General features: G+C 49.3%; 1 protein-coding gene across 3 annotated transcripts; it reads left to right on the forward strand.

Moving 5' to 3' along the window:
- Positions 1 to 1529: 1529 nt before the first annotated feature.
- Positions 1530 to 25786, forward strand: RASL10B (RAS like family 10 member B). 3 transcript variants are annotated; one of them, XM_032789486.2, is made up of 5 exons: positions 1583 to 1670; positions 7270 to 7334; positions 10143 to 10514; positions 23764 to 23888; positions 24698 to 25786. In XM_032789486.2, exons 3-5 carry the CDS (start codon positions 10299 to 10301, stop codon positions 24966 to 24968), a joined length of 612 nt encoding a protein of 203 aa, XP_032645377.1. In that variant the 5' UTR covers positions 1583 to 1670; positions 7270 to 7334; positions 10143 to 10298; the 3' UTR covers positions 24969 to 25786. The 3 variants fall into 3 exon arrangements, with proteins under 3 accessions (XP_032645375.1, XP_032645378.1, XP_032645377.1); XM_032789484.2 differs by lacking the exon at positions 7270 to 7334 and having other exon boundaries at positions 1530 to 1670; positions 10149 to 10514; XM_032789487.2 differs by lacking the exon at positions 7270 to 7334 and having other exon boundaries at positions 1582 to 1670.
- Positions 25787 to 27295: the final 1509 nt, after the last annotated feature.

Here is a 27295-nt window from a genome sequence, read left to right on the forward strand (position 1 = left end):
GTTTATACGAGCTAGCATGCAAAGATGGTCACTGACTGGCCGCGTCCCACTCATACTGCAGGGCACTGACACCGGGGACGGTGTTTGATTTACTGTGGAAGCTGTGCTTAGGCAATATATAAGAATAATAAAGTATACGAGATGCGGGAGAACGGCTACTCTACGCGGCTAGGGCCAGGTCAGCCCCTACACGTCAGCCAGCACTGGATCAGATCTCTCCAGAGCTGTCAGATGAGGAGCTCACCCTGATTAATTAAGCTTCATAACAGCTTTGGGAATTAGCCAGATGTTAACTCAGAGTGTCTGACAGTCTAGATATGATGTGGGAAAAAGGTGCCTTTTCTACCACCTTTCGCAGCTCCGATCCCAGGATGAGTGCTGCCTGGTCCCAGCCATAACGTTAAGCAACATGAATCTGCTTTATGTTCCACAAGGGCTGTGGGGCAGCTGGGCACAGGGAGGTCCCAACCCCACCCCCTTTCCCTGGCTACACCCCTATGCAGAAGACAGGCTGGGATAGCAGTTACCGGAGGTTTGGATGTACAAATGTAGTTGTGAAATTGTGTATTTCACCTGGTGTGTTGGCTCCGCACTCCTTTGAAAATGTGGCTTTCAAGGCCTGATTTCGAGCCCTCCCTCCTCAAGACTCCATATGTGCACCCACAACTTTGCACCTGCGCCCCTCATTGGATACGCACGCCTTCAGGGCATTAACCCCCTCGTCCACTCATCCTACCGCTTGTCAGTGCCAAATGTATTTGTGCACAGATGCAAACGCCTGCAGCATCGCGTGCCGTGCACAGCACGCTCCAGCAGAGCCCGGCGTGAGCCCCTCCCCGAAAATCAGGCCCAAACCATCTCATGCCACTAAGAAATAAATGAAGGGTCCCTGTTCTTTCCCCAGAACCATGCCCAATTCAGCATCAGGGAGAAACCGTGATCCATGGCACGGCCGGGATTGTAGAGGGGGAGAACCGAGGCACAACTTCTCCAAAGGTATTGAACTCCATGGACATGAGGACGCTAAGTCCCTTGGAGGATCTGGCCCTGAAAGATTAAGTGATTTGCCTGCGGTCACATGGGGGACAGTGGCAGAGGCTAGGACTGGCACTCAGTGCCCCCCAGGCCCGAGAGGGGCCAGACTCCAGCAGCTCCACCCCTTGGAGGCTGTTGCTGGTGCTCCGGGAGCCAAAGGCAGCAGGGTGGGCCATGCAGCTGGGCCTGGTGGGGCCCCGCTGGCTGCGTGTGGGGGCTCCTCGTGGCCATCCGTCCGCAGAGCCCAGCGAAGAGCTGAGCAGGCCCCTCTCCCCGGCTGCAGGCTCCCGGCGCTGCTGACGCGCGTGCCCGGCCTGGAGCAGCTGCAGCTGCTGCTAAAAATACCCCCGTGACTGCGGGAACATGGCAGGCGCTGTGACCCAGCGGAACAGCTGCAAGCCGAGGCGGGGGCCCTGCACGCAGGGAGCCGGAGGAAGGAGTAGCGAGCTTCCCAAAGAGACACGCCGAGCTCCTGCCGCCGGCAGCCCCAGCTGCCTGGCCGGAGCGGAGTCCCCGGGAGCTGGGGCTGCTGGATGGAACGAGCGACCCCCCGCAGCCCCGCTGCCAGGGGATCCGGGCAGAGCAGGTGCCTGGGCTGGGGGGCAGCGCGCCCTTGGGATTCGCACCGCGGCGAGGTAAGGACCCCGGGGACGGAGGGAGCTCCGGCCCCATAGACACCTCGGGGCAAGGCAGAAAGCCGGGGGCTCCGGGGCTGCTGCGCCCAGCCTGATCCAATAAAGTTCCAGGTGGCTGGGGCGGGGGGGTTGTGTTTTTCCAGGTAAGGAACAAATCAGGAACTAAAGTTGAAATTGGGCAGCGTAGGCACCTGGGGGGGGGAGAAGCAGCCGGGCCGGCTGAGTCCAGGATCCTACCAGGACAGGGGCAGGGGAAGAATTCAGCACGTCCCCCCCTAGCCACCCAGGCACAGCTTCACTCTGGGAGGGCTGCAGGGCAAACCGCTGGCAGTGTATCGCTCCCCCCAAGTGGTGGGGTTGGGCCGCTGCAGCCAGAAGTGGGGCAGACAGCCGGGGGGAGCGGGGTCGGCCTGGCAGCAAACGTCTGGGTCCAGGGAAAAGCTTTCTGGAGCCTGTCGAACCGTTTCAGGGGAGGCCAGGGTTGCTGGCAGGAAAGGGGGAGACAGGATGTATTGGGAAGGTCCTGGAAAGAGCAGGTGAGATTCCCACGCTGGGGAGAAGGGAAGGGATGCTGCCTCTGTGCAGAGGAAGAAGTTTAACCTCGGTCTGACTCCCTGGGCCCCATCCGGCTCCCTAGACATTGGACTGCTGAGCCCCCCAGCACCCACTCCCTCCTGCTGAGCCTCCTGTCCCCAGCAGTGCACCCTCTCCCTCCTGCTGCTGGTTGGTCTGTAATTCAAGAGAGAGCTTGTCAGCTTGGAACTGGGGAGACCCTGAAATCTGAACCAGGAGCTTCTCCCAGACCCTCTGTCCCTGACACCCTGGGGAATCCTCCCTCCGGGCTTCAGGGCTGGTCAGTTTCACAGGAGACCCCCCTCCCCCCCGCCTCCATCCCCCAGACCCTGGGTCTGTCCAAGCTCTCCCTGGCCTCCATATTACACTGAGCTAGTTGCTAAGGTTCCATCTGGGTGGCGCTGACTTTCCCTACAGCATATTGTGGTGTGTGCAGGTGGGCGTAGCAGCTTATTTTTCTTCCAACACCGCCATACAAATTCTCATGTATATTCCCACGCCGACACCCTGACACATGCTCCCCGGCTGTGCGCTGAAGGGGACACGCGGTCTGCCTGTGCTCACCTGCGCGTGCGTGCATGCGCTCGCTACATGGGCACTGGGCACATGCTGAAGTGCACGCGCTCTCTGCACAGGCCCAGGCGCTCACTTGCATGTGCCTGATGTGTACGTGCTCGCTGCAAAGGCTGACCCGCTGATGTCACCGTGCACATCCCTCTGCAGATGCGCCCATGGGCCGATGTGCACACGTTCGCTGCATACATGCACTATTTATGTGCAAGTTCTAACTGCCAAACTCCCCCATGCATGTGGTACTTTCACTCAGAGAGTGAACCTGTAGCCAAAACCTTTGGTTGCAAGGGGCAGTAAGAGGGTGTCCAACCGTGGTGGGAATTTGGCTGATATAAAAGTCTCGGCTGGATTGAGCTAGTCACTACTTTAACTCAGGGCACGGCAGTCTTTGCGGTCCCACCTTAGAATGCACTGTTAGGGACACCAGTCCTGTGAAGAGAAGGGAGCTTTGCCTAGTGGTTAAAGCACGGGGCAGTCAGGAGACCTACATTCTGTTCTCAGCTCTGCCATTGGCCTGCTGGGTGGCCTTGGACAAGTCACTTCCCCATCCATGCCTCAGTTTCCTCCTCTGTTGGGCAGGGCTAACAGTCAAAGGAGGCTGGTGAACCTTGATTGGTTACGAAGCACTGGAGGAATGGAAGGCCCCACGGAAATGTAGGGGGCTAGCAGAGTTCAGGTTATTTCATTACCGTTCCAGTTTCGCTCTGCCTGTAGAAATGCTCTTGTTTCACAGCAATAACCTGGCTGTTTCCTTTGCTGGGAGAGCAGGAGATTGGCCTAGTAATGAGAGTGAGAGTTGATTGCGCCTTGTTGCCGCTGTGAAGGGAGGAGGAGAGGTATGCTTTGGGCCTTTCAGATTCCCAGAGCCCAGGAACCGCTGGCCTTGTCCTTGTCAGCAACTCAGGGCCCAGGCTCCCTCTTGAGACAGGGACCAACTGGGGAAGGAATCACCCCACTGCCAAGCTCCCTTGCCATCTCTGAAAGCAGGACCTCACGGGAAGGCAATTCCTGGCATGGTCCTCCATCCCCCACTCCTTCTTCCAACAGCCGGGGGACCCATCTCAAACTCTGGCCAGGGGGGCTACATATCTGGGAAGGAGGAGCAAAAGAGGCTGGGCCTGGCATTGCCACACATCCTCTGCCACTCTCCCCACCCCCAAACACATCAAGGCCCCTCTCAGAAGCGAGTGGGACTTTGTCTGAGGAGAAACCACACAATGGAACACGGTTACCAATGCTGGCCAGAACCACGGGCCCTCCAGCCCAGCTCCCTAGAAGAGGATCTCCCTGCCTCTTGTATGGATTTGGCTTGGTGGCTCATGAGCTGCCTACTCATGAACTGGTGATTATGTTGCCCTCTTATGGGAGAGACCTACAAAGAGGATAAAAGCTTTAATGCTGCTGCTAGCTAAGGGACAATCTCCTGCAGCATTAACAGCCACAGGCCTGTGGTTTTGAGTGGGGGAGAAATCCAGCGGTGTAGGTGTGCTACCAATGCTGAGGCCTGGTCTACACATACAACTGAGGCTGACGTACCTTCATCGCTCAGGGGAGTGAAAAGTCTGACCTAGTGTAGACACACCCAGGGCAGCAGAAGAACCTTTCCATTGACCTAGGGAAGTGGTGTTCCTACAGTGAGGGAAAACCCCTTCTCTCTGCGTCTACACACCGTATACCAGCATAGCTCCAGTTTCTTGGACTCTGGAGTCCCAGCCAGCTTCCCATCCCAAGCCCCCCTGATTCTCTTGTTAACATAAAGCCCCCTATTTTCTCTGCGTCCCCTCCATTAGTCCTGCATCTCAACCACACCTTTGCAGCAAAGGAAGAGAGTGAGCCTGTTGATAGGGTTGCTGTTGGGCCAAGTGAGACTCAACCTTCCCAGGGGTTCAGCACCCTGTCTTCCATCCAGCCTGAGTCCGGGCTCGCCTCTGTTGTTCTGGCTGCCTCCCTGGTCACAGGCTTACAGCAGTGTTGTAAAAGATACAGTCTTGGCTTAGAGAGAGGAAAGAGAAGATGTAAGGTGGGGAAGGAAAAGGACACACACTTGGAAGGTGGTGTGACAGTTTCACATCCCAATCAGTGGTAGGGATTTATCTGATGGAGCTGCTGCAGATGGCAGTGTCATTGGGCTCCCTGTGTCTGGCCTGGTCTGGTCAGGACGTCTCTCAGGATCAGAGCGACAAAAACACAGCACTATCATAGTGTATCTCAGGATGCCAGGGGACGGTGTGGGTGGCAGCTGTGACGTTGGTGAAGTTCGCTCCTTCCCCCTCTCTTGTGTTTCGGGCAGCCAGCATTCACTTCTGTCCATCTGTTTTTCTCCTCTAAGGCTTTTTTATGAGCTGGACAGAACAACCCATCCCCCTCATTGATTTGTTCACCAGTTAGGCCGAATTTCTGACACTCCAATTTTGGTTCATTGATTTCCAGTCCCTCACTTTTCTTGCTTACCAGGTGTGATTTTAAACACTCTTTTTGAGGAGGCCTTTGGGTTTGGACTAATTCAATCTGTCTTCCTTTTGCATTTTTTTTTCCCATCAACATCTATTGTTGTATGCTATTGTGACACTTCATCAACTTTACTCCACTTTTCCCAGTGGAGCTCACAATCAGGGCAAAGTCATAGACCCATGTGGGTCCCCACATCTGTACCTCAGAGTGTGGGGTGGGGGGAGCTGACATGGTGGCAGCGGTGGGATTTTATGTTACTGCATACATAAAGGTTGCTAGCCTTCCCCTATATTCGTGACACAGTTATTACCACATAATTGAGGACAGTGCTGTTAGCCACAGCTGGTCAACACTGCACTGTCACGGGGACTGAGTCAGGGCTTGCCAACAGGCAGAACTGGGCTCACCCTGAGGTCCCTGTTTATTTCTATTCTGAATCCTCTGCTTCCCCTAGACTTAAAGAAACCCCTTTTCTTTCTTAGCTGCCTGTGCCTGATGGGAAACCTTGGGCTAAAACCAGGCCTCTGCAGACAATGGCCCCATTGAAGTCAATGGAAGGTTGATCATTGACTTCAGAGCATCCAGGATTTCAGCCATGGTGCAGCCACATGAACATGTCTCCATATGCATCTGTCTGGTTGTGTGCGCATTGTTGTTTGCCTATCCATGTGAATGTGGCTAGGTACGTTTGTCTGTAGGCAGTGTTGTTGATGCACATGTTTGGGCTGGCGTGTGTGGATAAATGTCTATGTGTGCCACGTTCTGTGTGCGTGCCTGTGTTGTGAATGTGTAGCCATGTCTCCATGAGTTCCAGAGTGTGCCTGTGTGTTCACGTGCACAGCCCTGAGAGCGTATCCACATTTGTCTCCAGACACGAGCATGCGTCTCTCCGTGTGTGTCCACGTCTGTAGTACTCAGCGGATCTGCCTGCTCAGAAACTAGCCTCCGTCAAGTTAATCACATAACTGATCAAACCCTGAAATGAAACATTAAGCCATTCATGCAACAGAGTGATGGCCCCAGCTAAATACGATTCCACTTGTCCAAGCGAACACAAGATGGATTTCCCAGCTCTGGGAGGTGTCAGTTTAGAAATGCCTTAAGCTGTGGCTGGTGAATTCCTCCTCTTCATCATCCCCAGCAGCCTGTACTAGTTTATCCTAGTCACTCATCTAGAGCTGAGATGATGATTGATTTTGTTTGGTTTGGGTGCCAAACTGAAAACTTTGGGGTGGGGCCAGAGGCAAGGGGAGAGAATCATTTCCGTTCAAACCAAAATAAAGTATTTTGGTGGGGTTTTTTTTTCCTCCTTGCTAAAACAAACCTAAAAAAACACTTTGTTAGGCGCAAACCAATTTTTTTTGTTTTCCGTCTGGGTTGTTGGGTGTTTTTCACCTTTATTTAGTTTGCAAAATTTCCAAATGAAATGTCAAAATGCTCTAAAATTCTCTCATTCCTGATCTACGCCTGATTCTCAGGGGGGACTGCTACCAGGTCACTTGGGCCCTGATGGAGAAACAGAGACAGATCCCTCCAGATATGCAGCTATCAAACACTCTCACCTTTGGGCTGCCCCATTTTGGTCTGCTTGCCCCCAGCACAGGGCCCAGGTTCAGTGCTAGTCTACATGGGAACACTCAGGAGGTTAATCAGAATGAATGTTTAAAGTGGATTAGTTAAAAATTGCAGAAAGTAAATGTGAATTAAGCTAAACTGCATTCAGAATAAGAGCATGCAAACGGGTTTAATATGGTTAACTAGTCTACTTTAACTTCACACCCTTAGCTAATTCAGATTAATATTGCTGAGTAATACCTAGCCTCATGTGGACGTCCCCGTACACAGGTTAGTAGGAAGGCCTTGAATTAACTTGCAAGAAATAGATCCAATGACTCAGACATTGGTTTAGGGCTCAGGACACCTGGGTTCTGTTCCTAGCTCTGCTGTTGGGTGGTGTTGGGCTAATCATGTCCCTTCTCTTTCCTTTATTTTGACTGTTTAGATTGTAAGCTATTTGGGGCAGCGACCATCTCTCCCTATTCTTGGACAGGGTTACTGGCTTAGCAAGTAGGTATAAGCAGTAGATTGGTCTGTTTTGATTTTAGTGAGGCTTTTGACGCACTCCCACGTGACGTTCTCATAAGCAAACTAGGGAAATGTGGCCTAGGTGAGCTTACTATAAGGTGGGTGCAAAACTGGTTGAAAGACTCTACTCGGAGATTCGTTATCAGTGGTTCTCTGTCAGACAGGGAGGGTGTGTCTAGTGGAGTCTTACGCCCATCAGGGTTGGCTCTAGTACTAATCAATGTCTTCGTTAATGACTTGGCTAATGGGGTTGGGAGGATGCTTATCAAATTTGTGTCTGGCACTAGGCTGGGTGGGGTTGCACTAAAGATAGGTGTGAAATACTCCACTGAGGACGGAAAAATCAAAGGCACAGCTACAAAGTGGGGAATAACTGTCTAGGAAGTTGTATTTCTGAAAAGGGATGCAGGGGTGAGAGTGGAGCACAAATGGAATGCGAGATAACGAACGCGATGCAGTTGCGAAAACGCCTGATATCATTCTGAGGTGTATTAACAGGAGTGCCATATACAAGAGGTAACTGTCCTGCTCTGCTCAGCATGGGAGAGCCCTCAGCTGGAGTACTACGTCCAGTTCTGGGTACCACACCAGGAAATAAGTGAACAAATTGGGGAGACTCCAGAGGAGAGCGACAAACACAATGAAAGGTTTAGAAAGCCTGACTTATGAGGGAAGGTTAAAAACTGGGCATGTTTAGTCTGGAGAAGAGAAGACTGAGGGAGGCCCTGATAAGTCTTCAAATATCTTCAAGGCTGCTATAAGGAGGATGGTGATCAGTTCTCCAAGTCCATTGAAGGCAGGACAAGAAGTAATGGGCTTATTCTGCAGCAAGGGAGATTTGGGTTCGATTGTCGGAAAAGCTTTCTAACTATTAGGGTGGTGAAGCTCTGCATCAGCTCTGGAATCCCCCTCAGTGGAGGGTTTTAAGAACAGGTTGGACAACCCCTGTCAGGCCTGGTCTAGGTTTCCTTGGTCCTGCCTCAGAAGAGTGGGTGGGACTTCATGACTTCTTGAGGTCCCTCCCAGGCCTCCATTTCACTGATCCTATGTATCTATGCACAGCACCTAGCGCAATGGGGCCCTGATCTAGGTTGGAGAGTCTAGATGCTACAGTAATACAAACTCTGTTTCTTCCCTTTGGCTGGAATTGATGTGTGGCTGTCTCATCTGACTCATCGCCTGTAGCTGGGGAAGGGATAGGTGGAGGAGGAAAGCTGAGCTGAGGTTCCCTCTGGACAGGGGAGGAAGGCCCAGTGAGAGGCGTGATCCTGAGACCTGCTGCTCCTCTTTGTTCTTGTTTTCTGCCGGGGTTTTTTGGGGTCGTCTGAGGCTAGATCTGCCTCCCTTCCTTTATCAGGAGCTGTGCATGAGCTGTTCTGTCGGGCAAGTCAGGATGCTGCTAACTTAGCATTGGAAAGGCACTGTCAGGACATATGTGCTTAGCGCCGTTTTGCCTGCCCCGGCCATGACTTCTAGTGCAGCCTTTATGAAGTCAGGCTAATCAAGTCTCATGCTTCATGGCAGAAGCTGGTTGCCTGCAGGGGTCAGGAAGGAATGAGGCCCCCACCATGTGTAGCACTGCGCAATTGGCCATGGAAATAGTGGAGGACCTAGTGGGATAATGTGCCTGCAGCCAGACGCCAAATATTGGACTGGGTAGACCTATGATATCATCCAGTATGGGAACAAGGAGGGCAGGAGTCTGGATGAGATGGGCCTCTGAACTGATCCAGCAGAGGAGGGGGCAGGATGGCAGGCCTCATGGACCTACAGAGTGATCTGGTATGGGAGAGAGGTAGGATACTAGTCTCTGGATCAGTCCCGTATTGTTTGGGTCTGTTACAATCAGCGTGTCTTCTATGTGCAGTACTAGGGTGGTTGCTACATATCTGCTGAGGAGTTGCAGCCTAGCACAAGAGTTGCACTGTTGCCCTTTGACGAAAGTGTTCCATTCTCAGCCCCACCACCCCCACCTGTTGTGCAATGCATTATGTGCCTGGCTGCTTCCTCCACCCCAGAGGTGGCTGCATTTCCATGCTTCTGAATGTAGTGAGTTTGTCCAGTTGGATGCGTTGCAAGGTGCTTTAACTGGTCATTACTGTCTCCCTTTTGTTTAAAAAAGGGGGGTTGTGACTTAATTTCCTGTCTCATTTCCCTTCAGTGGAGCTGGTTACCAAACTCTCTGGCTCATTCTGCTCCCTTTTGAGCTCCTAGGGCTGCAGAAATGTCACTAAGTCCTCTGCTGGGGGTACAGCCCAGCCCAGCCAAGCCTGGAGCCCTCTCCTCAACCTCCCTCCCTGCAGCCCCTTGCACTGGGGCAAGGAGAGTGATGGAAACGTGATCCCTAGGGGACCAGGGCCAGCTGGTGTCATTTAAAACAGCCCTTAATGGGACTGTTGAGAATCTGCTACAGAGGTGGCAGTGATGGGGGAGAGCCGGGCTTTGTCAGCACAGGTGATGGAAAGGGGCAGAGGTAGGAGGAAAGATGGCCCAGTGGTCAGAGCACTTATCTAGCATTTGGGAGACCTGGGTTCCATTCCCTGTTCTGGACCATTCAGTGAGTCTGTGGCTCAGTTTCCCGCCTGTAAAATGGGCATAACAGCCCACTGGGGCTCGGATGTTGAATACATTAAAAGGCTGTGAGTTACTCAGATACTGTAGGGCCAGGTAAGAGCTGTAGCTAGCTAGGCAGGGCTCTGTTTGTTTTGTTTTGTTTTGTTTGGTGTGAGGCTGCCTGGGATACTTTGGGAGGAGGTGTCTTGTTTGACTGGGTCGCTCTTGGTCTTGCAGTGACAGGCTGGGCAGAGGAGGAAATGCTTCCTGAATGGGGCTGAAACTGCAGCCGCTGGAATATGCAGCCCGGGGGCCTTCCTGGCAGTGCAAACGCAGTGGCCTGCGCCAAGGAGCCGATCGCCACATCGCGTGGGAGGGCCACGGCCGGGAGGCATGGTGACAACTTTCAAGGTCGCCGTGCTTGGGGCTCAAGGGGTCGGGAAGAGCGCCATCGTCCGCCAGTTCCTCTACAACGAGTTCAGCGAGGCGTGCGCGCCCACCAAGACACGGCGTGTCTACCTGCCAGCCGTGGTCATGAACGGCCATGTGCACGACCTACAGATCATGGACTTCCCACCCATCACATCTTTCCCAGTTAACACGCTGCAGGTACGTGTGCCAGGCGCTGACCCGGTAACACCAGCCAAAAGCAGATGGGGCTGTTGGTAACAAAGGGAGTCAGTTCTGAGTCTCCCCTGAGGTCACGTGCTCTGACTCATCAACAGAAGAGACCCGATGCCATTTGACTCTGCATATGATGGGTTTCCGTTAAGGACACTAATCCACAGCCCTGCAAAGATGCAGCCCAGGGATATTTTTGCAGTAGTTTTCCTCTTAGGATCAGGTTGTGTCTTACACGTCAGGGGCAAGATTTGCCTGATAAACAAATGTGTTAGAAGGGGGCTGCTCGAGGAAGGTTTATTCTAGTGTTCTGAGCCTAGGATTGGGAATCAGGACACCTGGGTTCTAATCCCTGAATCGCATCATGGCCTCGGTAAGTCGCCTCCACTCTTGGTGCCTCCATTTCATGAATTGCTTTGAGACTCTTGACTGGAAGGCGTTAAACCAGGGAAGTTGTTGTCCCTTTGAATGTTAACATATTGCAATCTGGCTGATTCTCATGGTAGTTACAATATACGGCAGGGCACAATCTGCAGTGTCATGGGAACTGACGCCTTTCAGCGCTGGAGAGATTAGGTCTTAGTGAGAATTGCAATGAACTTTAGAAATCACAAAAACATGCAGAAAATGCATTGTGACCCCCGCATTATCCAAACCCCAAATAACCAACCTCCCCATCTGCGGCTCCATGCTTAGCCCCTTCTCCTGTCAGAATATGTGCCCCTCTCCCACAGCCCTGAACCCCCATTTAGAGCTGAACGTTTTTGATGGCCCAGGAACATTTTGGATAATGTACATAGTTCCAGAGGAAGATAGAGCACTGGACTGGCATTCAAGAGGCCTGGCTTCTATTCCCGGTTTCACCACTGGCCTACTGGCTGACCTTGAGCAAGTCACTTCCTCTCTCTATGCCTCAGTTTCCCCATCTGTACATTGAGATAATGATACTGACCTTCTTTGGCAAAGCACTTCGAGATCTACATAAGAGCTAAGTATTATTATTATTTATCATTAAAAGGATGGTGCCTTCTTAGCTCAGCCTAGGCATTTGAGTGACCGTAGGAATTGTGGCCCTGTTCAGCAAATCACTGCAGCATGTGCTTTCTATTAGACACCTGCATAAATCTCACTGGATATGTCCACCCTGCAGCGTGGAGGTGTAATTTCCAGCATGGGCAGAGGAACACGCACTGGCTTGGATCGAGCTAGCACACTAAAAGTAGCAGCATAGCCGCAGTGGCATGGGCTAGTACAATCCTGTCTATGAGCCTAGGTACGTACTCCTGTGACTAGCTCCTCCTGCTGCCCCCCAGGCTGTGCTGTTGGTTTTACTATGCTAACTCAATCAGAGGTCTTGGATATCCACTAGAGCTGGAAATTCCACCTCTAGCTGCACCGTACATGAAGCCACTGACTTAAATGGGTGTTAAGCATGAGCTGAAATGCTTTGCTGACACAGGGCCTAGGAGAGTGACGCCCCTGCACTAAGCGACAAAGAGTCCTGTGACACCTTACAGACTAGCAGGCATATTGGAGCTTGAGCTTTCGTGGGTGAATACCCACTTCGTCAGATGCATGTAGTGGAAATTTCCAGGGGCAGGTATAAATATGCAGGCCAGAATCAGTCTGGAGATAATGAGGTTAGTTCAATCAGGGAGGATGAGGCCCTTTTCTAGCAGCTGAGGTGTGAACACCAAGGAAGGAGAAACTGCTTTTGTAGTTGGCTAGCCATTCACAGTCTTTGTTTAATCCTGAGCTGATGGTGTCAAATTTGCAGATGAACTGAAGCTCAGCACTTTCTCTTTGAAGTCTGGTCCTGAAGTTTTTTTTGCTGCAGGATGGCTCCTGCCCTAGTTCAGATTCCTCCTCGAGTGGAATAAAAACAGCTCAATAACATGTGACGTTTGGCCAGGCTTGGATCTCTGAGGTCAGGCTCCTGAACAAGTAGGTTTGATTTTCCCAGGTGCCTAACTCCCTGTGTGAATTTGGACCTGCGGCTCAGTCCCTTGCTGTCCCTTCCTACCTTCCCTAATGATCTGCTGGGTATGGTGTGTTTCTCTCGCCGTTCTTCACGTAAAATAAACCTGGCATCTTTTGAGGATGCTTGGCTGCTGTAACAGAAACAGGCAGTTCTGTTGAAAATTAATCCAAAGTGGGATATTCTGCCCTCCAACATCAGCCAGCAAAATCAAAGGCTGTAACGGACAACATCCCAACCCACAGTCTGAGGGAGCGATAGAATTCGTAGTGTACCAGGGCATCATGCTGAAACTGTGCAGTACAATTTCATTGTTCTCCCAGCAGATGCAGAATGTAAAGTCGCCACTAATGTCTGACTTGTTTGCTGAGACATTAACTTTTATGCCTTCTGTCTGGGGAGGTCAGTACATTTTCTTGGGCGATCAATCAGGATGCGAGGGTGATTTCAGAATCTGTAGGGGACCGGTGATGGTTATGGAGTTAGTCAGGGTAGTGGCTCCGTAGTTAAGGTGGCAGGACAGAATCCATGCTCTGATTCTCATCTCCAATGTAGATACTGTGGGGATGGGTGCTTTATAATCAGCTAAATGCATATGAATTACCCAAGCGTATAACTGGCCCAGAAATCCCCTTTGAGGCTGAAATTTCATGTGCTTAATTTCAACCCAAAGCTGAATCCTCACAATGTCCCTTCTTGCAGATTGGTAAAGCATAGTCCCAGAGAAGTGTAATAACATAAAAACAGAACAGCAATACTGGGTCAGACCAATGGTGTGTCTAGCCCAATATCCTCTCTCTGACAGAGGCCAGTGCCAGATGCTTCACAGGGAATGAACAGAACAGGGCAATTTTGAAAGATCCATCCCATTGTCCAGTCCTGTGTTGACTCTCCCAACCTATCATGTTTATCTGTGTCTGATAATTCTGTTCATTACTATCGTTTCTACCAATTTGCCTGGTACTGAAGTTAGGTTTACTGGTCTCTGATTGCCAGGATCACCTCAAGAACCTTTTTAAAAAATCGGCATTACGTTAGCTATCCTCCAGTCATCTGGTACAGAGGCTGATTTACACAATAGATTACATACCACAGTTACACAATTTCATCTCTGAGTTCCCTCACAACTATTGGGAGAATCCAGCCTGGTCCTGGTGACTTATTACTGTTTCATTTATCAATTTATTTCAACACTTCCTCTACTGACACCTCAGTTTGAGACAATTCCTCAGATTTGTCACCTAAAAAGAATGGCTCAGGTGTGGGGAATCTCCCCCACATCCTGTGAAGTGAAGACTGATGCAAAGAATTCATTTAGCCTCTCCACAATCGCCTTGTCTTTCTTGAGTGCTTGTTTAGCATCTTGATGATCCGGTGGTTCTGCTGACTGTTTGGCAGGTTTCCTATTTCTGATGTATTTTAAAAGTTTTGCTGTTAGTTTTTGTGATCTTACCTAGTTGCTCTTCAAATTCATTCTTGGCCTGCCTTATCATACTTTGACATTTGACTTGCCAGAGTTTGTGTGCTTTTCTATTTTCCTCAGTAGGATTTGACTTCTAGTTTTTAAACTATGCTTTTTTGTCTCTAACTACCTCTCCTAGGCTGTTTTTCAGCCATGGAGGCGCTTTTTTTTTTGTCCTCTTACTGTTTTGTTTTTTATTTGTGGTATACATTTAGTTTGAGACTCTATGGTATTTTTAAATAGTCTCCATGCAGTTTGCAGGCATTTCACCCTTATGACTGTTCCTGTTAATTTCTGTTGAACTAGCTTCCTCATTTTAGTGTAATTCCCTTTCTTGAAGTTAAATGCTACTGTGGTGGTTTTTTTGCCATTCCTTTCCCCCCTCTTCCCCCCCCCCCCCCCGGAGGATGTTAAATTGAATTACATTATGGTTGCTATTACTGAGCAGTACAAGCTATATTCACCTCTAGGACCAGATCCTATGCCCTGCTTAGGACTAAATCAAGAATTGCCTTACTCCTTCTAGGTTACAGGACAAGCTTCTCCAAGAAGCATCCATTTATAGTGTCTAGAAATTTTAACTCTGCGTCTCGTCCTGAGGGATACTTGCCCAAGGGAGTGGATAGCAAGGGCCCTGTGTAGGAGGAGGAGGAGCCGTTCTTGACTTAGTTTTGAGTAACACCACAGAGTTGATGGAGATCTCTGGCTGTGGGGAGGAAGCATCTCAGCATGAGTGACCAGAATCTCATTCAGGTTGTGAAAGCCACAAAATGGGACCAAAATAGAGATAATTAAAGGCTGCTAAATTTCAGATGAGCTGCTGTTTGAGGATGTGGGCCATGCTGTGCAGAATCTAATGGAGGGGTGGATATGAAAGGAACATAGGCCTAAGGATTACATACGAGGTTCTCTGCTGTTAAGGTACAAGATAGTAATTTTTCATGGGGAAACAGCTGGGGTAAAATCCAAACACTCCCCTCCCCAAACTTGAACTGAATCTGTTCTGAGTTGTGAAAAAACATCATGTGACCCTTTTCTTCATTTCCCACTGGCTCCAGCTCCAGTTAGTCCCAGGATAGGAAGCGCTGGCTCTTTATTTATTCCAAGCATTTATCTAGAGCTCATCCCCATAATATCTGCACATGACAGAGATTAGAGCAAAAACAATTTCCAAATTTAAGGCCTGATATAGTTTTGGACCAGAATAATTGTTTCAAGCAGAAACATGTCTACATTGCAATCACGGGGCATAAGACCATAAGAACGGCTGCACTGGGTCAGACCAAAGGTCCATCTAGCCCAGTATCTGTCTACTGACAGTGGCCAATGCCATGTGCTCCAAAGGGAGTGAATCTAATAGGTAATGATCAAGTGATCTCTCTCCTGCCATCCATCTCCACCCTCTGACAAACACAGGCTAGGGACACCATTCCTTATCCATCCTAGCTAATAGCTATTAATGCATTTAACGTCCATGAATTTATCCAGTTCTCTTTTAAACCCTGTTATAGTCCTAGCCTTTACAACCTCCTCAGCCAAGGAGTTCCACAGGTTGACTATGCGCTGTGTGAAGAAAAACTTCCTTTTATTTGTTTTAAACCTGCTGCCCATGATTCCAGGTCATATAGACATACCTGAGTTAGCTTTAATCTAGCTAGCTTGAGCACCAGAATGACACAGTAGCATGGACTTCAGCAGGGCTAGTCACCTGAGTGAGTATCCAGGGTCCTGGCTTGGGCTTTTACAGCCTATGCTTCTGCAGCTTCCTTGCTATTGTTAGCCCTGATCTACACTGGGCCGGGGGTGGAGGGAGGGGATTGACCTAAGATATGCAACTTCAGCCACAAGAATAGCGTAGCTGAAGTTGACCTATTTAAGTCTACTTACTGCGGCGTCTTCACTTACTTACTTACTGCTGCTGCTCCCCTGCCAACTCCGCTTGCACCTCTCGCGGCAGTGGAGTCGACAGGAGAGTGCTCAGGGATCGATTTATTGCATCTAGTCTAGATGCAATAAATTGACCCCGATAGATCAATCATTACCCGCCGATCTGGTGGGTGGTGCAGACCTGCCCGGGTAGAGCTAGCTCGGGTATGTCTACCCATGCTGCAGCTACACCTCTGATCTCAGTGTGGACAGGCCCAGATTTTTAAAGGTATTTATTGCAATGCCTAACTGATTTAGGAGCTCATCTCTTTTCCACCCAAGAGCCTAATTCCCTTTTGAAAATTAGACTTTCGCTCCTAAATCAGTTAGGTGTTGCAATGCTGAGCACAGCTGCTCCTAAACAGCTTTAAAAATCTGGGCTGGTATGTCTACCTGTATTGATGCTGGTACAATCCCTGGAGCGAAGGCATTATTGCTTTATACCAGGATAGCTTATATCCCTTCGTACATGAGAATAAGCTGTATCTACATGAACACCGTTATACCGACAGAATTATGTTCACGCTAGGGAGTTGTTCCACTTTGACTATACCAGCATATTTAAAGAGGTATAAATGTGTGTAGATGAGGCTAAGGAGCTACTACACCATGAACAGCCCTACCCCTAGCCAGGGGGAGAGGAAAACGGAGAGCGATCTAACTTGGTGTTTCTCCATGACTGGTCTGTGGAGCGATGCCAGTCCCTGACACAGTAGCAAGCTGGTCCCTGGTTCAAAAGGGTTGAGAAACATTGGCCTAAAGGATAGAAGAGGGAAGAGGTCCTAAAAGGTGCCTTTCACTGCACTGAGAGTGAAACAGCTGGTTGAAAAAAATGCCAGTTATTTTTTTAAGGGGCATTTAGGAAAAAAATGGGGAGGGGGTGTTTTGTTTTTTGTTTCTCTCCAAATTTCCCACAAAACAGTTTTGGTTTTCAAAATCTGATTTTGGTTTAAAAAAAATCAGTTCTCACAAAAGGTTTCTATCTGCAGAAACCTAATGGCCTTTGCCCCCCCAATTTTGTGGAGACTAACAAAAGTGTTAACCAAAAATTGTTTGGTTTTTAGTTTCAGTTGGAAAAAACTGGAAAACGTTGACCAACGTGGAAAAACTTCTGCTTTAATTAGGTTGTAAAACCATTTTGCTGAAAAATTTGGAGCAGCTCTGAGGAGAAATTGGGAGTGGATGTTTTACTAAAAGAGGGGTTCTAGTTCGAGCAGGAATTAATTGAAGGCAGTTCTCTGGCCTGTGTTATACTGGAGGTCAGAGTAGATGATTACTGTGGTCCCCGCTGACCTTAGACTCTGTGCACTTCAAGCGTGTGCCAAGAGCCAAGCACAATGCCAGTGCCCCAGCTCAATCGCCTTTGAGCCGTAAATCAACCCTCAGTGCCCTGCACCCAGCCAGATATAAAGGGGGTTCAGCTGGGTGGTTCTGGGGGAGTTGCATTCAGCCCCCCTCAGCTGGGCAGGTTCAGAGAGGAGCATTGCTGTGATGCGAGGAGGTCAATAGAGTAAAGGGATAAAAATGGAAGGATTTCCGCAGAGCTGCACAAGGGAACAAAAGGTCAGCGCAAGAGACAGACAGAAAAAGCAACGGGTAATTTATTGACATGACGGACGATGCCTAACATACTCCCTGTCTTGGCGTGCACCACGGAGGGCGGACGGTAGAAACAGATGGAGATTTCCGGGGAAGGAAGAATAGGCCCTGGAGTGATCTCAAAGGAGTGAAGGGAGGTGGGAAACACAGGGGCTTGGCTCACCCTAGCTGCACTACGGCCGACGCTGCGGAGGAGGGATCAATGTAGAGAGGGGTAGGAGTGCATCACCTGAATGGGAAAGAGAAGGCCTGGCTGTTGGAAGGGGAATGGATGGCTCAGGAGATTGGTCATTGGTTATAAAGGCTTTTGCTTCTAGATCACCCTATTGGTCCAGTTCGGTACTGACTTGCTTGGGGACTATCAGTAGAACGTGGTGTGGGTTAGAACCGTTCCAGAGGAACAGATGCCCCCATCAGAACTGGCACCTTTCCTGGCAGTCTCAGAAGAGAGGCAGAGGACTAAGTGAGGTGGAGTCCCTCCAGGGCAGGATTGAGGGGCATGAATAGCTTGGCGTGGGTTCTGGGGGTAAAGAATACATGCTTTTCAGCAGGCCGTGTCCATCGCCTCAGAGAGCTCTGATTATGTGTGCTTCTGAAATGGGTTGCTCCAGCCCTCCAGGAACTGTGGGAAAGTTTAGACCTGGAGACAAATGTCACGGCTTGGGCTCATTTCTGGTCAGAGGCTGAAATGCCAAAATGTGGAGCGAGGGGCTCTGCCCTGTAGTCCTCTGACTGAAAGGATCAAGTCATGGAGAGGCCATGAGAGAGGCTGTCCTTCAGGGATTCCTAGCCCAGCTAGGCAGACTCTTTATCTCCTATGGTGGCCACTTGTTCATATCACAACCCACCACCACATTCCTATCGTGCCACCAAGGCCTGTGTGGTTGCTGCTAGTGCAAAAGGTTACTTGTGTAGTGCGGAGCCAATGGATTGGCAAGTGAATCTGAACCTTCTCTGGAGGCCAGGCCTTTCTAAGAGAGGTACCCTTAGATGACAGCACCATAGGCAGCCACATAAGGGCCTGCTTTTCCATCAGTCCCATGTCATGCTCTCCTATCTGCTGGTGAGACCAGCATCCCTGCCTATGGTCCCATGTGGTCTTCCTGGCTCCTTGCTTGGAACACTGCACTTCAGCTTCGCCTCCTAGCTTCCCAGTCTGCGCTGGGGTTAGCTAGACATTACAGATGTTTATATACAGGTGAAAGAGGGGGTCACCCCAGCTGTAGGAAGGACATAGGCAGGAGATTGCCCAGGATTCATTTGGGGCATAAAGGGGGCAAACCTCAATCCCAAGAAAGGAGGACATTGGATGGGCTCTACACACAGTACCTCACATGGGGGCCAGCACTGCAAATAGAATTAGCTCCAAGCCCCTGTACACCAGGCATGGATCCTGACACCCTCTCCTGGTTGCTTTAAATAGCTTCACTTGCCTCTCTGAAGCAGAACTTGGGAGCACCAGGGCCAAGGCTGCTACATCACCAAGCGGAAAGCGATGCTCAGCAGTCTATAAATATGCCGTGTTTATAATCACCCAAAATATAGGGCTTCTGGCAATGCATAATTCAGCAGGGCTGAGGCTGCATGGAAAGCAAGCAAGCAGGAGATAAGCACCTCTCACTGGGCATCCTCCGACAAAAGGAACAGCCTCTTATCCACTAATGCCCTAGGCAGGGGATGGCAACGGCTTCTCCCAGAACGGCCTTATTGTTGCATGAACAAGGCACAATTGTGAGAAGAATGTACCTCTCTGTGTTGAAGGAACATGGATTCGGCAGCTGAGAGCACACAGCTCTATGCTGCCTTCTGGCTGATCAATCCCCGCCCATTTGGAATGCTTGCTGATGGATCTCTGCCCCTTTGGAATGCTGAGCAGCCTATCAGGATGGTTCCATCCATCCACTAGGCTTTATAGCCTTGGATGACACTTCACTTGGAGGTAGCGAGGAAGGGATGGTGTGCATGCTCCTCTTTCACCGGCGTTTCGTGAAGGGATTAACAGGCAGCCAGTCCTGATAGTCGCACACTTTTTGGGAGGTGCTTTTGAACAGAAAGAGCAGCATGGAGCTAATTCATAGCAAACTTTCTTACACTCATGCCACAAGGGAAAACAGGAAAGCAGCAGCCTGACCCATTGAGGTGTCCAGGCTCAGTTTCACACGTGCGTCATAAGGGGAGCGCAATCTGGACACTAATGCTCTGACAATTGGTGAGAACCTACTTTCTGGAATATCCTCTTGGGGAGAAAGAACTGGCCAGCCTGGCCCCTGCACTGACAGACCCTTGCTCCGAGTTCACTCAGCTCCCTTTCAGAAACAAGGACCCTTCCAACGGTCAAGATACTAAGAATATGTAATGGCCTAGTCCTCCTGTCACTTACACCAGAGTAAATCGATTGTCTTCAGTGGCGTTACTTATAGAAATTGTCCTGCTGGCTTAGACCCAAGTCCATCCACTCCAATGTCCTATCTCCAGTAATGGTCAGTACCAGATGTTTCAGAGGAACCCTGTAACAGGCAGGTTTACTCTACGGTAGTGGAGAATCAAGCTCAAAGATTCAAGTTTATCCTTAGTAGGACCTAACTGACAGGAGTAAGTTTACACCATGTATATATTTGACTCCCCTGTCAGAGAAACCAGTTTAACCTTTAGAAACTGGCATCAACTTTGCATAATCCACATCAGCCCAACTGCTCCTGTGTCCTTTCTCTAGTTCTTTGTCTCTGACAGTTGGAGCTTTTAACTTCCCTGCCAGCAATAGCTACTTGCCTCAGGTGTAAGGAAATCTAACATGTTCACTTTCCTTCCATCAGCATTGTCACATCTTCTTCCTCCCCAATAATGTAGGATTATTTGGAATTCTTGTAATTCTCTGGTGCCTTTCGCCTCCGACCGTCATGAATAAAGCGTCACAACTCATCTTTGAAGCAGCAGAATATTGTCAAACGCATTTTATAGAAAGGGAAACTGAGGCATGGAGACATGATGTAATTTGCCTGAATAGTCATTCAAGGATGCATTGCCACTGGAAAAGTAGAATTCAGTGACTGCTAGAATCTCTGCTGGAACCACTAGCCTATACTGCAGTCCTCTTCCCGCCCGCTCCACATCACTGCAGTATTTGCAGTGCAATTTACCATTGCTCATTTATCTATTAGAAATCAGCCCTTAATCCAAGTGCCTAATCAATAAGCTACTGCAAACAGCAACTGATCATTAATGAACTAATCATCAGTCCTTGATTTTTTTTATTGCTAATAATTTTATTATAACACTTAACTGCAGGTGTCATGAGGCAAAGCAACTTTAAGCAAAATCTAGATAAGATAATAACACCCTAGTGAAATCATGATGGACAATGCTGAAAATGACTCGAGTGATGGCATTCAAGCAAATTGCATTCCAGTCTCAATGTAATAAGCTGTAATATACTGATCTCCCAGACATATTGGAACTCTTCCATAAAGATATTAACCCACAGCTAATAAGCTGCCACTATAATAGTCTTTATCGCTTTGGTAACCGTCACTGAAAAGTCACCCTGTCATTTTCATGCACTGACCAGAGGGCATGGGGGTGGCACCATGAATGAATAGGTTTCTTTCATCGCTAATTCCAGTGATTCATTCAAACCTTTGTGGTCTGCAAGCAGTGATCCAAAGAAGTGTCCTTTGCCATTTCTTCTGTTCCTAGCTCCTTTTGTTTGCTTTATTCCCAAATATCATAACCGTGAGAGGGGATGATTCATTGTACGAAAATCTCACTACAGGAAGAATTACTGTAGTTTCTTCTAACTGTATTTTTATACTCCACAGTCAAGATTTTGCAATTTCTCCTGCACAGAGTGCTGTCCCAGTCTATCAATCATAACAGGGTCCATATTGTATGGCATCCTAAATCTCTACCCATTTCCATAGTGTCCGGGACTCCTCCCGCTTCCTCAGTCCATTAGAGCAGCTGCCATGTAAAGATGGGTGATCCCTGTTTTGTTAAAAATTATGGGTTGCAGCCGTGTGCAGTGAGAGAGGTGCCCAATGGTGCCAGTTTGTATGGCTCACAAGAGGAGCCCAGGCTGCCAGCGATCAGAGCGCTATAGCTTTGTGGTTCTGCCATGGATTGGATTCTTGTGTGCTACACAAGGTCAGCAGGCACAGATGGAATGTCTTCGATGTTTGTTTCCTGGGACTTGCGTCTTTCTGATCCTTTGACAGCAATTGTATTTCTAGAGTCACCTTTGAGCTGCACTTGTGTACAAGATAACAGCAGTCTGGAAGCCCCGATGCAACCTTTACACGGGGTTGGATTGGGCACTGGGAATTAGTATTTCTCTCTGTTTTTTTTTTTCTTGAACAAATGCAGTGTTAGCGGCTTCTGAATATTGGCATTTAAGGAGGTAAAAGCAGGGCATATTTTCACTTGTGCATCATGCACAAAACACTGACTGTTCTGTATGGGAAGCTCTTGAAAAGCCCCAGCTGTTCAACAAATGTCTTCTTTTATTAACATTTTCTAGTCCTAAACTGTATATGTAGCATGCCTCACCCTCCCTGAACTAGTCCCCTGCAGCCCTAGGCAATGCAGGGAGGAACACAAAGCCATGGAATGAGGGCCTGACTTTGTGGGGGCTGCAGTTGTGCTAGGTTTGCCAGCATGGCTGTGCCAGGGCATCTCAATCCTAACTTGCAGCATCCCCTTCTGTTATCATCCTGGGCCACCCCCAGCTCTGCCAATACATCCAATGCTGATCTATGGCATGCCCTGCTACTCTAGGCTTGGGAGCACCCCACAACAACCACCACCACCAGCTCCTTCTGCCATTCCAGTCCTGACCTCCGCACCCTGCACAAACTCAGCTCGGCCAATGACTCTCAGTTCTAACGTGAAATATCACTGGATCTTCCAGTTCTGGGCTCTTCTGGCCTTGGGCCTTCTGGTTAGCAAAACCTAGTATCCCAGTCTTTGCCTTTCCTGAGCAAAGAGCTGTCCTGGCCCAGCCATTCTGTGATGTGGATGAATGGCCACTCTAGACCAGAAAAGGAAATGTACTTGATCTCTCTCTAGTTCAGACAAAATGTGTACAGTCTAGATTGCCAGAGGTGAACGCTTAATATGTTCACTGACAAAAACATTCAGTGAGTTCATTAGGCTGAGGCAAGCACTATAAATCTAGCAACAAGCTAATTCAGAACCATGGACAGATCATCCGCTAATAGTGCCATCAAGTATCTAGCAATCAACATGAAATTAGTGCTGTTGGAAAGTATCTAATTAACAGACCTGGAGACTGGGGTCCTTCACGTGCAGGCTTTCCCTACATTGCCCTGCCAATGATGTGGGTATAAAGGGGAACAAACTTTTAGGAAGTAGGCTTCTCTCTTCCAACATCAATCGCCAATCATATAGCCCATCAAACAACCCATGAACATAAGTAGCGTTGATTGCTTTTCCCCTGAGTCAGCTTTGAACCCATCCTCTAAAGAGGACTTAACCCCGCACTGGTTCCTGATCCTGAACTTTACCCAGGGTGAGGTAGCTGGAGATGCTGATGAGAGGAGCTTTGTTGATGTGATTAGTCTGACCTTGTGCATAAGAACAGGCCATAGAACTTCCTGGAATTAATTCCTGTTTATTTGCCAGGGAGCAAGCCGGAGAGGAGAGGAGAGGAGAGGAGGGCTGTGGGCGGGGGGGTTGAGGAAGGTTAGTAACCAGGATGGGATGAGCTTGAGGGGGCAGGTGGAGGAGAAACACAGTCACAGAGCAGGGAGGTGACTACCCCTTGTCACATTGTGAGTCAGCAGCAGAACCAGGAATAAATCCCAGATCACTTGAGTCCCAGTCCTGGGCATTAACGCTAGAGCATGTGCCTGCTATAATTATCTGCTACTTATTCCACCAGGGTGCAGTGAGGCTGCTGCTGGGAAAACCTCCATTATGCCTGTAATATCACCCATCCCAAAGCAACGGTAACCGCAGCTTTGGACTCGCGTTAACTTGTACAGCTGGCCCTAGGGAGGCTCGAAATAGAAGAGTACGATGGTGCTTGGGTTTTGTGCCACCAGCTGCGTTTGCAGAAGCAGGCGTGGTATTGCGTTAGGAGCAGTGCCCGAGTCCAGCAAAGCATGGGCATAGACCCCAGTAGCAGAAGGCCTGGCATGGTCCCAGTAGTGCCCTTGCACATGAGATGGCATAAAGGCTGGAGAGATACCCCTAGGGCCGTGCCAAGGAGGACTTCTGCGCCTGAGCTTTGACCGATTCCTGTGTGCCTGTTGCAGGAGTGGGCGGATGCATGCTGCAGGGGGCTCCGGAGCGTCCACGCCTACATCCTAGTCTATGACATCTGTTGCTTTGACAGCTTTGAGTACGTCAAAACTATTCGACAACAGATCCTAGAAACGAGGTAAGTGCCTGCTTGCCTTACTCCTGGAAAGGGCCCAGCTCACAAAGCTAAAATCACCTCTCAACTGTGCATCCTCTCCAGGACAATACTGGGGGCAGGGAGGAGGATGGAGGGTAAGCAGGGGCTCCCTGGCTGAGCCCAGCACTCTCAAGGAGTCTCCTGCTTCCCTTCACTGCTGATAGCCCTAGGGACTGAAATCTTCTAACAGGTGCAGGCTAGATCCAGACACCTTCCACCTGCACTAAATTCACTCAAGCATCATAGAAAAGCAAAGAGCAACAAACAGCTCAGAAGGGAGCTCTCCAAGCTGCCAATGGGATATTAAGAGCCACAGCGGGGCCAAATCTAGTCATTGGCAAAGCAGCTTTGAGTTTCTTACCAGTATTTGTAAGCTGCGCTTGCTGTGACAAGGGAGGTGAGTGACTGACTGGGCAGTTTGCTGCAGCAGGATCTGCCATACCCCTCCATGCAGAACAAAGTTCCCTCCTGACAGCCCGGCAGCAGCCCCCAGTCTGTCCCTCCCTTCCCCCCACATTATACAAGGGAGGCTCCGGATTGCCATCCTCTGCCACTGGGACAGGCCCAGCCAGGACCTGGGGATGGGAAGGGATCCCCAGGGGACAGAAATGTTAGGAAGATAAAATAGCGAGCAGCAGAAGCACTATTGTAGGAAATTGGAAGGGGGTAACGGGTTGGAGGTTAAGGGACTGTGGCCTTCATGCCAATAAAAAAAAAATTGACATGTTTCTTCTCTTCTGTTACCAATTCCCCCCACTACTCCACTCTGTGTCTGCCCTGCCTCTCTGCAGGGTCATCGGCACCACCGAGGCCCCCATCATCATTGTGGGCAACAAGCGGGATCTGCAGAGGGGCCGGGTGATTCCCCGCTGGAACGTCTCCAACCTGGTGAAGAAGACCTGGAAGTGTGGCTACATTGAGTGCTCGGCCAAGTACAACTGGCACATCCTGCTGCTCTTCAGCGAGCTGCTCAAGAGCGTGGGCTGCGCCCGCTGCAAGCACGTCCACACCACCATCCGCTTCCAGGGGGCCCTGCGCAGGAACCGATGCACCATCATGTGAAGCCCTGCTTGCCACCCCCTGCTCCCATGACGGCTCCCAGAGACCCTTTTGTAAAATGGAGGGGTGGGCGCAGGAGGACGTGACAAAGGAAGCAGTGTCAGGGAGGGTGCCCAGCTCTCCTGGATGAAGCCTTGGAGTGAGCCACCCTCAGCCCTGCCCGTCCCCAGTGCATAGACGGCACGGCCTGTCGATTCAAGGAGGCGGTGTCATGCTCCAAAGTGCAAACGGCTGTCAGGCACCTTCCTCTCCTCCCGCCTCTGCACTGGATCGTGGACTGGATGATGCGGTGTCCAGCGAAGAAGGGAGAGGGGCACCTTGGAGAGAGCAAGGATGGTATCGCTTGTTACTGCGCAGTTAGGGGCAGGGCTGGTCTCCTGCTGTCCCAGAGCAAGGCAAGGCTGCTATCAAGCTGCTGCTTGGTTATTACCTGAGGATGACCTAGTCTTGACAAGTGGCAGACTTGTATGGCTACACATCTGTAATGCCAGCGGCCTACGACAAGGCATAGCGTGGCATCCCCTGGTAACCAGAGATGTTTTCACTGCAAACAGGGATACAAAGACCCAGTCAGCCTTAAGTCAACAGGTCCTTCACCCTTGTGCCAAGAGAGTAGCATGGCATCAGGGAAGCTGAATCCTCCCTTCTTTTGCCCATTGGATCTGGAGCTGCTTCTCTCCAGGGACAGAGTAGCCTGACAGCGAGAGGCATGGCTGAAATGGATTTTTTTATTTTTTTATTTCGAGACAGAATTTTCAGATGGTTCAACACCCCCCACCCACCCCCCTACGCACACACAAATCTCTCTCCAAAACTGGTCCTTCCTGCGTTGTTTCTACAAGTGCCAAACCTTTTTTTTAAATATCTCAACAGCGTGAGTGCATGTCTGAGGCTTGCCCTTTCTTGGCATGTGCGTGTCGGGGTGTTCATTCTAACGTGTGTGCACAAATAGTCCCTCCCCGCTGACAAGACACCCAGGTTTGGCAGTTAGCTGCATCATTTTTGTTCTTCCTTTTACATGAATTTTTTTCCCCCCAGCTGGCATTTTGGCACTAGGTTTAAAGCAAAATGATCCTGAAATTCTAGTGTTAGTTCCAATGTCCCTGCCAGACTCCTATCTGACTGTACCAGATGTGCTGGATGGGTACTGGAGTTCTCTCTCTTGTTGCTTGAGCTGACCACTGTCAGTTTTGTACAGATTTAAAAATCATCATCATAATGAAGCCAAACTAGACAATGATCTCCTTGAAGGATGATAAAAATACTCTGTAGACACATAGCTAGTGTTTGAGAAACATCCTACAGCTAATATAAACATGATGGTTTTAATGCTCATTTACACCAAGGATCTTTTGTGCTCCTCTGTATAAAGGGGCATAAGCATAAATAAGTATCAGGACTGATCGTTTATAAACTGAGCAGACCCAAACCCACCTACATCTTACTGTCATGGCAGGAGAGATCAATGAAAACTGAACTTCAGTTAGAAATGCCTGTTTTACCATAATTGACCTGCTAAATTCACCCCAACTTAAGGCTGCTTTGCAAAGATTGACTGACATTTCAGATCTCAGTTTATATGCAAGTATGTACAGTTTCCTAATAGGGAAGGCTATATCTCCTTAAACTGTTTAAAAGGGCTGATCAGTAGCTGCAGTGGATCTCAGCTTCATTCCTTCCCACAAAGCAGCTTAGTTCTCTCACACACACATACATACGTCTCCCCCGGGATAGCCGGGGGGCTGTTGTAATAGAACAAATGAAACCTGAGAGGGAAAGTTCTGTGTTCAGACTTTACTAGAAGGAGATGCTATGATACTTTACACGCTGTTACACTTTCTGGATTTGTCTATTATTTTTGTCCTAGACAATCTTTTCCCTAAACATGACCCTTGCCAGAAGCCCTGGTGCCATCCAATGTCAGACTCCTGAATTATATTATAGCAAGACAGTCAAATTGTTTAAAGGTGACCTACAAAGAAATGAAAAATTGGATTTGTGCCTCCCCTCACACACACTTTTTTTCTTTTGGCTAATTTATGATTGATAAAAGAGGTCTGCCTTTTTTAAAAAAAAAATTTCTGCTTGTATTTTAGAAATATAGGTCTTGTCTACCCTGTTTTTCCCCTCTTTAACTTGCTCAAACACACGAGAAACACTTGGGAGAAAAGATTTCTTGGTTAAAGTTTAAGGGAGGAGGAGGAAGCTCCCACTCCATACCTGAGACGAACAAGTTCTCCAGTAAAATCAGACCTGCAGTTTCTAAGATAAGAAAATGTTTAAGCCTTCCTTTTCTATAATAAAACAACCCAATATTTTCCCATTGGTAG

The sequence above is a fragment of the Chelonoidis abingdonii genome, chromosome 20 (genome assembly GCF_003597395.2).
Source record: "Chelonoidis abingdonii isolate Lonesome George chromosome 20, CheloAbing_2.0, whole genome shotgun sequence".
Taxonomy (NCBI): domain Eukaryota; kingdom Metazoa; phylum Chordata; order Testudines; family Testudinidae; genus Chelonoidis; species Chelonoidis abingdonii.